Source organism: Rhipicephalus sanguineus, chromosome 4 (assembly GCF_013339695.2).
Source record: "Rhipicephalus sanguineus isolate Rsan-2018 chromosome 4, BIME_Rsan_1.4, whole genome shotgun sequence".
In the NCBI taxonomy this organism is placed as follows: domain Eukaryota; kingdom Metazoa; phylum Arthropoda; class Arachnida; order Ixodida; family Ixodidae; genus Rhipicephalus; species Rhipicephalus sanguineus.
Genome location: NC_051179.1, coordinates 202,166,884 through 202,181,615, shown reverse-complemented (window position 1 = coordinate 202,181,615; position 14,732 = coordinate 202,166,884). Strand labels below are relative to the sequence as shown.

Sequence of the window (14,732 nt, the reverse complement as noted above, 5' to 3'; positions counted from 1 at the left end):
CATTTGTGCAATCGCCGGTGTCGTCGCTCCGGTTATGTCCAGTGCTCAAGTCTAATGTTGCCCATTACGTACCTTTACGTAATGTACGTACCATTACGTACATTACGTGTCTCGCCGCGAAAACGCAATGCGCACTTCAGCGCCACTGGTCAAGGCTCTTTTAGCGTCAGCGTCTGCCTCTTCGTTTCCCATTACGGCGATGTTTGCAGCTCTTCGCTGGCTGCTTCGATTACATCAATTCCCACAGTGCGCGGGATCTGCAGTGCGTGGGATCTTTTAACACGAAAGTGTCTTATCCCAGGGTCCACCAAGTACATCCGTTACGGATATGACGTTGATAAAATGGACGCCAACGGGTGAGAAAGAAAAAAAAAGCAAAGAAAAGATCCGCCGCGGGGAATCGAACCCTAGACGTTGCGGCCTCGATGGTAAGCGCCCGACGCTAAACCAACTAAGCTACCTTGTCAGAGTTGGACACTTCACGAACGCGCCTTATATCTTTCACAGATTCTCTCTTGCAAGGTGCTCTCTGTTGGCTGTGTAGGTAGGCGGGGCGGAGCGGTGCGGTGCCGCCGTGTGTGAGAGGTGAAAAGAAGTATGCACGATCGACACTTACTAGCGCTTACTCTGAGATTGCGCGCGATATCGGAGGTTATGGTTAAAGCAGGGGCCGGACACTTCGACTAGTTTCGGTATTCAAAATTAAGCGTCCGCCATTGTTTTGGTAGGAAGCAAAAATTCAGCAACTTTTGTATGTGTGGCCTTTTCTTTCCAACCTACGCATCAATAATGTAAAGCTATGCAATTATGTGTAGAAATAAAATGTGTTCTTGGCTATTTTCTTTTTTTGACAACCTATATATTTATCCAGACGCTGCATTCGTTGCGCCGACGGGCGGCGCTTTCGCTCTTATCTCTTCTGCTGACATTCCGTTCGTCTGCTCCTGCCGTTTTCACTGTGCACGTGTGAAATTTTTGAGAATGCCTTGAAGGTAAAAATTTTCGTGTTTGTGAGTGTGAACGCGCTCAAAATGTCGAAGAAAGTAGGAAAAGGACACAAGGCGTGCTGCGCTGCTTTGTGGTGCAACAACTCTGGAAGAAACAGCGCAGCGAAATTTTTCCGCTTCCCAGCGGACGACAGGTAAGCACATGCACTTTTTGTTCGGTACGAAGAATCAAGCGCTATCCTTATCAAAACGGCTACAGGGCGAACCGAAGAATTTCTGTTGTTGCTTTGCAGTGAACCTCCTTTTTTTTGGCACTGCGCATTTGTCAGGAATGTTGTAAGCATGTAAAGCTACTTGTGGACAGTTTCTCGTGAGCCGATTGATGCCAGCTGACGCGCAGAAGGGAAATATCGCTTCAGTATCGGTTTTGTTAGCGGTAACTCGTAATATTCTTTTCTTTTCTTTTAAGGTATGTTGGCCGAATGTGCTTCTTCGACGAACTGGTTCGGCTTTAGAGCATTCCGACGACCAGTTGCTTGTAGTGATATTACCACATTTCAATGTTTAAGAACCCCCAAATTTATTTACGTAGAAGTGACTGCTTGCATTCCGTGTTACAAGAAAGTTCGCGTTACCTGCGCTAAGGCTGAGCAGCGCTTCGCTTTTGAACCTGTGAAACATTGTTTTCGCCCTTTTTCGCACTCTCTATATTTGTGTCGCTTTTACATGTTGTTTATTGATATCCATGTTGTCATTTGCTTCATTTTCTAGGTGTGACGTATGGCGGAATTACATCAAGAGGGCAGACCTCGAGGGACTTACACGGGAGCAAATGTACAACGGCTACCGCCTCTGCTCGGACCACTTCGCCGAAAGTGCCTTCGCAAATCCTGCCAAAACACGGCTCTTGTGGACGGCTGTTCCCACTGTTGCAGTGGAAGTGGGATCCCCGATCGACGAAGGTAATAAAAACAATTTATTAGCGGTGGCGAATACGTGTGCTTTTGTAGTTCGTTTTCGCGCACCTTATCGCCTGATGCATAATTAACGTTCCATATTTACGCATGAGTTCAAGATGTGTCCTTTACATTGTAATTCATGCTACCCCCTTAATGTACAATCCCTATCTTCAAGGGCCCTCCCTGGCAGAAGCCACGGCTGCTGCGGCTCAAGAACACCCTCGCCAAAAGAGCATCGCCCAGATTGCAGGTATGCACAGGCCGGCTTGTTGATTTTGGGCATTAAGGAAGGGGCGCGTATAATGGTTGTTTGTGTGCTGCGGCCCCGAACCATAGATAGTTGTGTCAACAGATATAAATGCCCTGCGCTCGACGTTATTTCTGTTTATAGATTCCAGCCAGACACCGGTTCACCCCGAATCCCCAATGCCTGGACCATCTGGCCTTTCCACGTGTGGACGTGCGGATGAGTGTGCGCCGTGCCCGGAAACATCCGGCCAGGATAAACCAAGTAAGAACACACGTTTTGCTAACACTTGCTTGTTTACGTGTTAATATTGTTTGGTCATTTCAATCTTTTTAACTGAGCACAGTGGGTCCTTCTTTTTTAACGAGGAATATTAGGAAATTATTTGCGTGACAAAGTTCACTCTAAGAAAAGATCGAGTAAAAATGTGTTTTTTTTTTTGTCCGACAACGATAATTGTCATCTATCTTGCGTTCCTTTCCTCGCATTATCCCGCGCGCACGGCACCTCCTGGTCACGAACGGTACGCGTGCTATCAGCGTGACATAGCATTCTTGATAGGAAGGTGGGCAGCAGCGAGTTTTCAAGAAAGGAAACTCGAGCATGCCGGATGACGATTATTATTGTGGGAAAAAAGACGCCCTTTTTACTCGACCTTTTTTTTAGAGTGTTGTATGCAACGACATTACATGGAAAAAATGTAAAATAGACAAACACCCGATTGTGGCACACAGCCCAAAGGAATCTCATACGGATTTCTCAGAAAGAAAGCTTCTTAGTCGCAGTTTCGTGCCACAATCATGTGGTTGTCTATTCTATCTTTCTTCTTAACTATTTCGCCACCTTGCGGGATTCCGCATAACTGATTTGCAACGACATTACATGTTCCACATGTCATAGCTCGAATATATGAAGAGAAGTCCGAGCAAACAACGAATGAAAATATGATATCTGCCAACGCTTAACATCTCATGCTATCATTCATGTAAGATGCCATATCATGAAGCGCTGTTAATATCAACACTGGTTTTGATAACCACAACTATCTATCTAATTAAGCGTAAAATTCTTAGAGGTGCCTGAACCGCTCACAAATTAGGAATTAGGTATGTCAAAGACTTCTATTATATATGCATCAATATTATGGAGCGATGATCTTTAGTCTTCATCTGTCGCCAACGAAATCCCCTTTACCAAAGTACCTGACACTTGCTTATAGAGAGGACACTGTGCTCGCTTTGTGTACCTATGCTGACCCAGAGACAAGTTATATTGTATGCATTTCTCTTTACAGCTTCCACACCATCTCACCGAGGCCCAAAGAGAAAGGTGTATTCACCGAAGACCGCAGCCGTCATCAAGCGACTAAAGATTGATGCGCAAAGGTATCGGAAGTCAGCTAGGATAAAAAATCCGGCAGATCCCACGCACTGTGGGAATCGATGTAATGCGAAGCAGCCAGCAAAGAGCTGCATACATCGCTTTGTTTATTTTTCAACCGAATGAAATCATTCATGCCATGGCATCTAGTTCACTATATATCGCATGTTTGCCATGCACGCGTGCATGCACAATGTGGTATATACCATGCCAATGAAACGCATATTCTGGCATATACACTGCATGACCGGTGATTTATGTTCATTACGCAGTGCTGTCATGCAATACCAAATTTGGTATATATCCATTTATCTAAACGGCCGGAAGCGCACCATAACAGTGTCATGTAAATCATACCGTACATGACATGCATAACATAATTCGCATGTTAGGACCTGTCATTTATGTTCGTCATACAGTCAGATCGCACAATACCAATTTTGGTGTATATGAAACGAGCGAAATGGCCGCGAGTCCACCATGAGCGTGGCGTGTAAATCATGCCATACATGACATGCATGTCATGGTTTTCATGTTACCACCTGTCATTTACGTTCGGCATACATTCGCGTCACGCAATGCCAATTTTGGTGTGTATCAAGCTAGTGAAACGTCCGCGAATGCACCATGAGCGTGGCATGTAAATCATGACATGCATATCATGGTTTTCATGTTACCACCTGTTATTCATGTTCTTGATACAGTCACATCGCGCAATACCAATTTTGGTGCATATCAATCTAGCGAAACGGCCGCGAGCGCACCATGAGCGTTCCATGTAAATCATGTCGTACATGACACGCATGCCATGATTTTCATGTTACCACCTCTAATTTACGTTCGTCATACAATCGCGTCGTGCAATACCAATTTTGGTGTATATCGAGCCCGCGAAACGGCCGCGAATGCGTCATGAGCGTGGCATGTAAATCATGACATACATGACATGCATGTCATGGTTTTCCTGTTACCACCTGTTATTCATGTTCTTCATAGAGTCACATCGCGCAATACCAATTTTAGTGTATATCAACCATCGAAACGGCCGCGAGTGCGTCATGAGCGTGGCATGATTTTCATGTTACCACGTGTCAGTTATGTTCGTCATGTCGAAATGTCTCGTCATACCAGTTTTCATATATATCCATTCATTTAAACGGCCGCGAGCGCCCCGAGACCATGTCATGTAAATCTTGCCGCACATGACATGCGTGTCATGACTTGCACGTTAGGACCTGTCATTATGTTCGCCATGAACTCTCGTCACGTCGCACCAGTTATGGTATATATGAAATTAACGGAACGGCCGCAAGAGCCCCAAGGCCGTGGAATGCAAATCATGCTGTTCATGACATGCATGCCATGATTTTCGTGTTATGACCTGTCATTTATGTTCGTAATACGGTCATGTTATTCCATACCAATTTTGGTATACATCCGATTAACGAAACGGCCCGGAGAGCACAAAGTCGTAGGCGGCTAGATAGATAGATAGATAGATAGATAGATAGATAGATAGATAGATAGATAGATAGATAGATAGATAGATAGATAGATAGATAGATAGATAGATAGATAGATACGCTCAAACTCGCAGAAGTTCGCTAAGAAATGCTTCGCATTTAAAAGCCGCCGAAAAATTACTACACGGGAAGCACTAGAGAAGCTAGCGCTTCATATGAGCCCTGAGTTATACCAACTCTTGGGTAGCCAAGTGGCACTCCATTGTCGCAAGAGGAAGGGAAGGAGGTGGTCTCGAGAGGTGAAGGAATTCGCCTTGAATATGTATTTTCATGGGCCAAGTTCATACCGCCAACTCGCTAAAGTGTTGGCTTTGCCATCACCGAGGTCCTCGAAGGTGATTATCTGAAATTCCAATGACACCCGGAATTATTTCTAATGTATTGGACATTCTTAAAGATGCAGCAAAAAGTTGGCCAGTAGAAGATCGGGCATGCATAATTGCATTTGACGAAATGTCAGTGAGACCAAATTTACAGTATGACACAAAACATGACGTAGTCATTGGATTTTCAGATGATGGCTCAGAGAGGACAACAGCGGTGGCAAATGTAGCGTTTGTAGCGCTCCTTTCTGGAATCTCGCGATCGTGGGTGATGCCAGTGGCGTTCGCTGTTGCCAAAACTGCTCTGCGTGCGGAAAAGATCCAGAGACTGCTACTGCCCTTAATAGCGCAGCTTGCAGAATGCGAGCTGTATGTCAAAGCAGTGGTGTGCGATCAGGGGTCAAGTAATATTAAATTATTCGATGAATTGGCAGTCACACCGCAAAATCCGTACTTTGAAGTGAACGGACACAAAGTTTATTTCTTCTTCGACACTCCACACTTATTGAAGTGCACAAGAAATAACCTTCGAGCCCCTCACAAGCTTTTCATTGGCACCGAAATTGTGGACTGGAGCTACATTTGTGAACTGTACGAGTGCTCTGACCCACTTAGAGTAAAACTGGCGAGAAAATTGACATTGGATCATATCTAAAGGAGGCCCTTCAACAGCATGAAGGTGAAGTTCGCGGCGCAAGTCCTGAGCGAGTCTGTGTCAGTAGCTATGTCAGTCATGATTGCTCTTGGCAAGCTACCTGCGACTGCCAAATCTACTGCAGATTTCATAGAACAGATGGACAAGCTATTTGATTGCCTCAATAGCAAAAGAGCCACTGCCAGTACTCCTGGCAAAATGAATTATGCTCTAAGTGCCACCTCAGAGCACCTGGCGTTTTTACAAGAGGCAATCAAATGGATATCGTGCTGGAGATTTGACAGCCCTAGGCAGCCGCACACCATCCGTGGCTGGCTAGTCACCATACAGGCTGTCCTTATGCTGTGGGAAGACCTTCATAAAAATTTTAACTTGCCTCCTGACTGCAGCAAGACTCGCTGGAGAATCTATTCGGCACTTTGAGGCACAAGCATGGCTGCAATGAACATCCAAATGTGTTTCAATTTATCGCTGCGTTGAAACACGTTTTCATTGGGAAACTGTCAAACCTGTCGTCTCGTGGGAATTGCGAAGTTGTCGATTCGCTTGCACGGTTGTCCTTAGGTGAGCCTCAAACTCAGCAGGCTGTGGTAACAGAAACGCTTTTCCCAAGCGAGACCTCGGGTGAAGACCTCCTTGACATCACGGAGGAGAATGCCTTGTACTGCTTTGCGGGCGGCATCGCGCAGCGATTTCTTGAGAATAGGCCAGCAGATTGCACCTGTGAGCCATTCCTAAGGAGTGGTGGTCCGGCATTCTCAGGTTCCCACCAAACCTTAGCCATGCTTCAGTCTCATGGTAAGGAAGGCGGTCTTTTTGCCAATTCGACGCTGCCTTCTGTTGTTTTTTTCGAGGCAGTGAAGGACATGGAGAAATGTTTTGTGGAACACATAGGCGTGGTCGCGCATATGTGCAGCGTAACTACTGTGCTGAAAGATAAGCTGAACAGCAGTCTGCCCAAAGAAATATTTTGCTCTGAAAAGTGCCGCTTGGACCTTCTGCGGCAGTTTTGCTATGCACGGCTTATGCTGCACATAAATGACATAAATCGGGCCCTCAAAAAACGGCGTGAGAGAAAGTCCGCTTCAAAAAGAAAGCTTCAGAAGCTTCAAAATTGGGAAAGATTGTCTTACTAAGAGCTTATTATTTTTGTAAGTGCAGCGGTTCTTTGGGCAGTCTCCTGAGTAGGCTATCTTTACAAGACACTTTACCGCATATCGATGTCTGGGCAAACAGCGTGCAAGGTATTGTCTTTATGCAGATATTCATAGCTCACGTGGTTGCGCTATAATTCACTGCTGCGATACGCGAATTTTGAGACCTCGAACTTGATGCGGCGAAGTTGCACAAGTGCTAATACTACTCGGCATTCTTGCCATGAATACTTTCATTTTAAATGAGGAGGAAGAAGCTCCTTCTCGAAAAGCCGGAAATATTTTAGTAAGTCAAGAAAGCACGCTGTGCCACAAGCAAGTGTACCAGCAAAGTTGAGGGGCTTTCACTGGTTTGTTAAGGCGTCTTCGAAAATCAAATGACAAATTACCTTCAGCCAATTACTAAACTAATAGTACAGCTCAGATTTGTCCTATGCTTCTAACATGACGCACGAAGCTGGGCTTAGGAGCTCTATAAAAGGAAGTATACTTTATATGATTCAGGCATATTAGAGGAATGTCTTGAAAACCGGCCAGAATAGACCCGTTCTGAGCTATGCGCCCAGGCTGATTCATTAAATGCAGTCAATCTGAATTACTTTTGTGAACATTTCTCCATGACCCCAAGGTGCGCGTTCCGTAATACCTTTGTGCATCACTCTGTCCTAGCTCAATTTCCATTGACGATTAACCATCGACACTTGCCTATACTTCTTCATGCACTTACTACTTCTCGATGGAAAACTCTGTCTGCAGGGTGACAATCTTTGTTTGATGTTGTAGGATTGGTGATACTCATGCCTAAATTGTGATAGCTATGTGCATTACAAATTGCGAGGAATAAGTGCAATATACTGGTGTAGAAATCTGTAATATAAAGCCCTGTTAGCAATGCTACAGCTTTGAACAAGGCTTTACGCGTTGTATCGATAAAGTCAAGTGTTAAAATGTAAATAGAATTTGCTCAATATGTAACGGTACATTTCATTTCATTTCATTTCATTTATTTTACCCTCAATCGCAAAAGCTTTACAGAGGGGAGTGGGGTACATGAAATAACAGATTATAAACAAATCAAACAAAATAACGTCAAAATAATAACGATTACAATACATATGAAGATACAATGTAAGGCTAATACAACTTAATACAAATGCAGGTACAATAAGAAATATGGAACAAAAAGTTGAAATAAAAAAAATATATATATATAATACGAACTTCACGCGTCATCAAGTAAGTAATTCTGTACGGTGGAAGAAAACAGAGCATGATTTGAAATGGAAACGATGTCGAAGGGAAGGTGGTTCCAGTCCGAGGACGTGCGTGGGACAAAGGAATGATAAAAAGTGTTAGTGCGGCAGCTAATGACGTGTACCTTATGTTGATGATCTAAACGAGCTGAGCGGTAAGATGGGGTCGTAACGAACTGAGGTTTCAAAAATGGATGATTGAAAATCTTATGGAAAAGTATGAGACGAGATGCTTTGCGACGTGATTCAAGTGACTGCAAGGAAAGGGTGCGTTTCATTGACGTGACACTGCTAGTGCGATGGTAATTAGATAAAATGAAGCGTGCTGCGTTATTCTGTACCATCTCAAGCGAATGAGTTAAGTTCAGTTGAAAAGGGTCCCAGATGGAGCATGCGTATTCAAGTTTTGGACGGACTAATGTTTTATACATTGTTAGTTTCACGGCTTGAGGGGCGCGACTAAAGTTGCGTCGCAGGTATCCTAACGTACGGTTACTATTGTTAATAACGTAGTTTATGTGATGATTCCAGCTCAAGTCAGATGATATGTGAATCCCCAAGTATTTGTACGAAGTAACAGTATCTAGAGTAACGTTATTTAAGGTGTAGTTAGTAGGCGGTTGGGTAGTACGTGAAATGCGCAAAACTTTACATTTGTTAGTGTTGAGGTCCATGCGCCAAGTTGTGCACCAGCTAGCAATATTAGTAATGTCAGTTTGCAAAGAACTAGTGTCGAAGTTACTTGAAATTTCACGGTATACAACGCAGTCGTCTGCAAAAAGGTGAATCGAAGAGGTTACAACATCGGGTAAGTCATTAATATAAATAAGGAAAAGTAAAGGGCCCAACACAGAGCCCTGGGGCACACCAGAAGTAACCGGAGAAGAGGGTGAACAGTAATTATTGGCAATAACGTACTGTGAGCGATTAGTTAGAAAAAACTCGATCCAAGTAAGAATGCCGTTGTCAATATTAAGGGTCCTAAGGTTGTAGAGTAGTAGGTGATGATTAATCTTGTCAAATGCCTTCGAAAAATCTAAAAAAATGCAATCAACCCGTGAACCCCGATCTAGAATGGCATGTAAGGAATGGGTAAAACAGAGCAACTGAGTTTCGCATGAGAATGATTTTCGAAATCCATGCTGCGACATGTTAAAGAACGAGTTTGATTCGAGAAAAGTGACCAAGTTAGAGAAGATGATATGCTCCAAAAGTTTACATGGTATACAAGTGAGTGAAATAGGTCGGTAATTCGTGACAGAATGCTTGTTTCCTGACTTATGTAGTGGAACCACCTTCGCCTCTTTCCAAGCGCGTGGTACCACACCTTCATCCAAAGACTGTTGAAATATTTTGCACAAAAAAAGAGATGAGGTATGTTTAGTTTCTTTAAGAAATCTTGCGTTTATATTATCAACACCAGAAGCAGAGGACAATCGGAGTGATTCAATTAACTTTACAATGCCATGAGGTTCAGTGACAATAGCAGACATTGATGGATAACTGCGCATTGACAAAGAGACAGTGACAGAAGTAGACGATGCAGAAAAGTTGCAGACAAAATTTTCATTCAAATGTGTTGCACACTTCCCGGAAGACACGGGAAGGCCGTCTGAGTCAACAAGCACGATTTCACTGTCGTTAGTATCTGTTACAGTTTTCCAAAACTTTCTCGGGTTGTTTACAAGCATTGATGGCAAAGTGTAAGATAGAAAGTTAGTTTTAGCATCTGAAACTGCTGATGAATAAGCTTGCGCGGCACTTTCGTAGGAACGCCAGCGTTCAACCGTACCTTGGAGTTTCGCTGCACGAAACAACCGTTTCTTTTTGTTAGAAAGTCGATTTAAATATGTATTATACCAGGGTGAGCGAGAGCTTACAGGTATGAACTTTTTAGGAACAAAGGTTCGAGTAAGTTCGTAGATTTTATTAACAAACAGATCCCAGTTTTCTTGCACAGTTCTGTTGTCAAAGTCATGCAGGTAAGCGTCATAAAAGAGGAAGAGCTCGCGGTTGATTGCCTCAAAATTTGCTGCATTGTAGTTGTAGATTTCCTTGCGTTTCTTAGTAGCATTTGGCATGCTGTTATCTATGTAAAAATGAAGTAAACAGTGATCGCTGAGACCAGGAAGTGTATTTAATGAATGAATACTCTCGGGCATTGTGGTAAGGATCAAGTCAAGAATGTGCGATGAAGAACTGGTAACGCGAGTTGGGCTGTTGACCATCTGCGTAAAGTTAAAGAGGTTGCAGGCATCAAGAAAGCATTGGCCGTTGGAAGAAAATGGTACGACTTGTGGTAACGATGACGTCCACATTATGGTAGGGTAGTTGAAGTCGCCTAGAATAGTTATTGAGGCTGATGGGTACCGCATTATAATTGTATTGATGCTGTCGTGAAACTCCTCGACAAAGCTAATGTCCGTATCTGGGGGGCGGTAACAAACACCAAAGACAAGCGTCTTGTTATCTACCACCACCCCGCACCATATTGCTTCCAATGTAGACGTCACGTTTATAAGAAAAGACTTGAAATGCTTTGAAATGGCAAGCAAAGTGCCGCCACCTTGCCTTCCGTCCCTATCGCGGCGATAAATGTTCAACGACTTTGAAATAGTAAAAATTTCGTTATCGCAAACATGAGCATTCAACCACGTCTCGGTTAGAGCAATCACGTCAGCTTCACAGGAATCGATAATAGCGTCAAAAGCATCCCGCTTTCCTATTATGCTACGAATGTTCGTGTAGAGCACCGAAATAGGACGCGACGTTTTCCCACTACCACTTCCCCTTGCCGATTGTTAGGACGTGGCATTAAAAGTCTGCGCGCGTGACAAACGTACGGTATCAGACGATGAGCGGGCGTGAAAGTCACGATTGTGATCGGAAGTGGAGTGCGTCCTATTTTCGATGCGGAATTCGCTACCATTAGTGCGAGAATGAGCAGTGGTTTCGCGAACAACGCCCTTCAGGGACATCAATCGCACATTAGCACAAGCGGAGTTATGTAGGAAATTCGCTTGCTATAGACGGTTGTTTCGACTAGCAACTTTCATAGAAAAAGAAAAAAGGAGCTGGTAGTGCTGGGCTCAATGTGCTGGTCATCTGCACTGGGTGATCAGTTCATTATTCACGAACGTGTTACTATGAGCCGTCGTTTCTGGAGAATTGCATTGTGTACAGCCAATGAACGTTGTGACTCCTGCAGCTATGATTTATATACGACGAATTGTGTAAAGAATTCTCTTATATTTGTGTAACCGATGCAGAATGCCAACATTTGTATTTACTGTACGAGATGCACAGCTCTGTGCTGTTGTGGCATGTATTGAGTTTTATCGTTTGCAATACGTTGCTAATAAAAACAGTGAATAAACCACATTTTCCGACGACTCCTTTTTCTTGCTAAAAAAAATTGTCAAACTTCAAGGCTTGCTGGCTCGCGCGCATTCAACTCAGAAATATTTCCAAACAAATGTTTTGTGGACGTCCTGAGAGTCCGAGAAAATTAGCAACCGAAAGCTGTCGAAAACAGTATACGCAGCAGCAGTACAACCTGAAAAAAAAATGCAAGCGGTGTTGGTTTCCGTTTGCGGCTCACAAGGCAGGCGTGCGCTCGTCGAGCGCATAGCAGACGACAAGCAGCTCGGCGTTTCCTCCTCTCTCATCAACAAAGGCGTTGCCATAGCAGCATCAGCAATTTTTTTATTGTTTTTTAGTTTCACAGTTTGGCCTACCAAACACCAGGGGACAAATTGGCGCTAGTGGCGCAATTATCGAATACCTGGGGGGTATACTAGCTGACCTAGCCGTGGTTAAAGCGTCTCGATACCAGCGAGGCACAGTGGCCGCGCCGGCGTCGCCGAGGCACTCTAGACGCAGTTACGTTCTTTGCCCTTCGCTTCGTGTTAGCGTGCGCTGGCTCATCGGAGTAGTGCAGCTCCCACATGCACCAACGGAATTTCTCCACCGCCGACTACTTCGATTGCGAGAGCACCGACTAACAAAACTGCTGCAATACGCGTTGCAGAAAGGACACGATTTCGACGGGCGAATGTCGTGCCTTGGAGGGGCGAGACAGAGGTCAACGGGACGCACGCGTTTGCGGCTCAAGCTAAACCTCTCCGAACTAGGCGTCAACATGGGTGCATCGACGCCAAGCGGCGCTGTAGCTGCCAAACACGAATATACATTGTACGAGCTCCGACATGTCACTACACAATAAGCACTACTTCCGTGGAGACACGTTTCCCTTTTGTGTTACACCGATTCCTATGTCAGATGGATCAGCCATGTTTTTCTAGTTTGCCTTGTGTGCTGCTAGTCGAAATAGTGTTTTCAATGAGTTGTTATTATTATTGTTATTTCACTGATTATATCTGTTTACCTGTGAACCACAAGTTTTCCTTAAAAAATTAAGTATTTGTGGCACTGAAGCCGTAGAATATTCTGTATATTCACCGTATTGCCACGTTGTCGTGACGTCGACGAAGGACGCAGTCGGCGTGTCCGAGATGAACTCTTTATTTGGCCGAACTTGTGGACTCGAAACGGAAAGTCAAACAACAGCAATACACACTGTACACTGATAGCGGCGAGCAGAGCGTCGGCTGTCGATAAACTGACAAGCGGTGAAGCGCGTCGGCATTTATACATGTGCAGTCGAATATTCCAGCGTTATCGCTGGTTGTCGCGCAAGCTCTAGAATAAGCTCGAGTGTTCGCGTCTTGCGCGCAATCTTAGCAAAACGATCTACAATAATCGCGAAGCTCCTCGAACAATGAGGCGCGGTTTGTGCTGAGCGTTGCTGACAGTATTTGTGGGCGAAAACCGAATACAGCAAAAATGATAATAAGGAACGCACTACGTGGCAATGCCCCCCTCTGAAAAAGCATCGTCCCGATTATTAAAACAAACACGTGGGGTGAGGAGGGGGGCAATGCATGCCACAATAAATAACAATAAAGCAAGGAAGTACAATAAATAATAAGCAAAAGCAAGAAAGTACAATAATAAAACAAAAGTACAGTCCTCAGATCCACGAACACGCGTAATATGGCTTGAGGCGCACGACATCGACGACTTCAGGTCGCGCACGGCGCCGCTGAGAGTTCGTAATGCCGTCAGGAACAACCTAGTAGTCGAGTGCGCCGAGGCGTCGAAGTACCCTGTACGGTCCGAAGTATCGTCGAAGAAGCTTCTCACTAAGTCCCCGTCGGCGTGTTGGCGTTCATACCCATACACGGTCACCGGGTTGGTATTCCATGTGGTGTCGTTGAAGGTGTAGCGGCGGCTGTCAGTCGTCTGCTGGTTCTTGATCCGTAGGCGGGCGAGCTGTCGTGCTTCTTGGGCGCGCTGTAGTAGGTGGTCACGTCGATGTTTTCCTCGTCGGTCATGTTTGGTAACATGGCGTCGAGCGCCGTTGCCGGGCTCCGTCCGTAGACCAACTTGTATGGCGTCATCTCCGTCGTTTCTTGTACGGACGTGTTCGAAGGTCACGTACGGAAGGATGACGTCCCACGGCTTGTGTTCGACGTCGACGTACATGGCCAGCATGTCGGCGATGGTCTTATTTAGACGCTCGGTCACGCCGTTGGTCTGTGGGTGATATGCGGTGGTCCGGCGGTGGCTTGTATGGCTGTATTCCAAGATCGCCTCAGGTCAGCCGTTAGCGCCGTACCTCTGTCGGTGATGAGAACCTCTGGGGCGCCTTGTCGAAGGACGATGCTCTCAACGAAGAACTTGGCGACCTCAGCGGCACTGCCGTTGGGCAGGGCTTTTGTTTCGGCGTAGCGGGTGAGGTAGTCGGTAGCCACGACGACCCGTTTATTTCCGTAAGGTGACTTGTTGGGCGAGTTGGTTCATTCTTCCGGTCGAATAGCGCAAATACCAAGACGAGAGAAGATGGGAGACGAACAAGCGCAAATGTCTCGTCTCCCATCTCCTCTCGTCTTGGTATTTGCGCTATTCTACCATTTATTTCCGCAAGTCGACGTTGGGAACGGCCCCAGGAGGTCCATCCCGATCTGCTGGAATGGTCGCCGAGGAGGCTTGATCGGATGAAGGAAGCCTACTGGTCTTGTGGGCGGTGTCTTCCGCCGCTGACAGTCTCGGCACGTCCTTACGTAGCGAGTGACGTCGGCGGCAAGGCGCGGCCAGTAGTACTTTTCCTGTAGTCGTGCGAGCGTGCGGGAAAGTCCGAGGTGTCCAGCCGTCGGGTCGTCGTGCAGGGCATGCAAAATTTCTGGTCACAGTCCCGAAGGTACAACGATAAGGTAGCTGGCTCGGGCT

General features: G+C 45.4%; 1 protein-coding gene across 1 annotated transcript; it reads left to right on the top strand.

Moving 5' to 3' along the window:
• Positions 1–912: 912 nt before the first annotated feature.
• On the top strand, positions 913–5,574 carry LOC125758372 (uncharacterized). The gene is made up of 6 exons (XM_049415465.1): positions 913–1,141; positions 1,719–1,909; positions 2,082–2,156; positions 2,298–2,417; positions 3,448–3,538; positions 5,571–5,574. The coding sequence occupies exons 1-6, from the start codon at positions 1,032–1,034 to the stop codon at positions 5,572–5,574; spliced, it is 591 nt and encodes a 196-aa protein (XP_049271422.1). The 5' UTR covers positions 913–1,031.
• Positions 5,575–14,732: the final 9,158 nt, after the last annotated feature.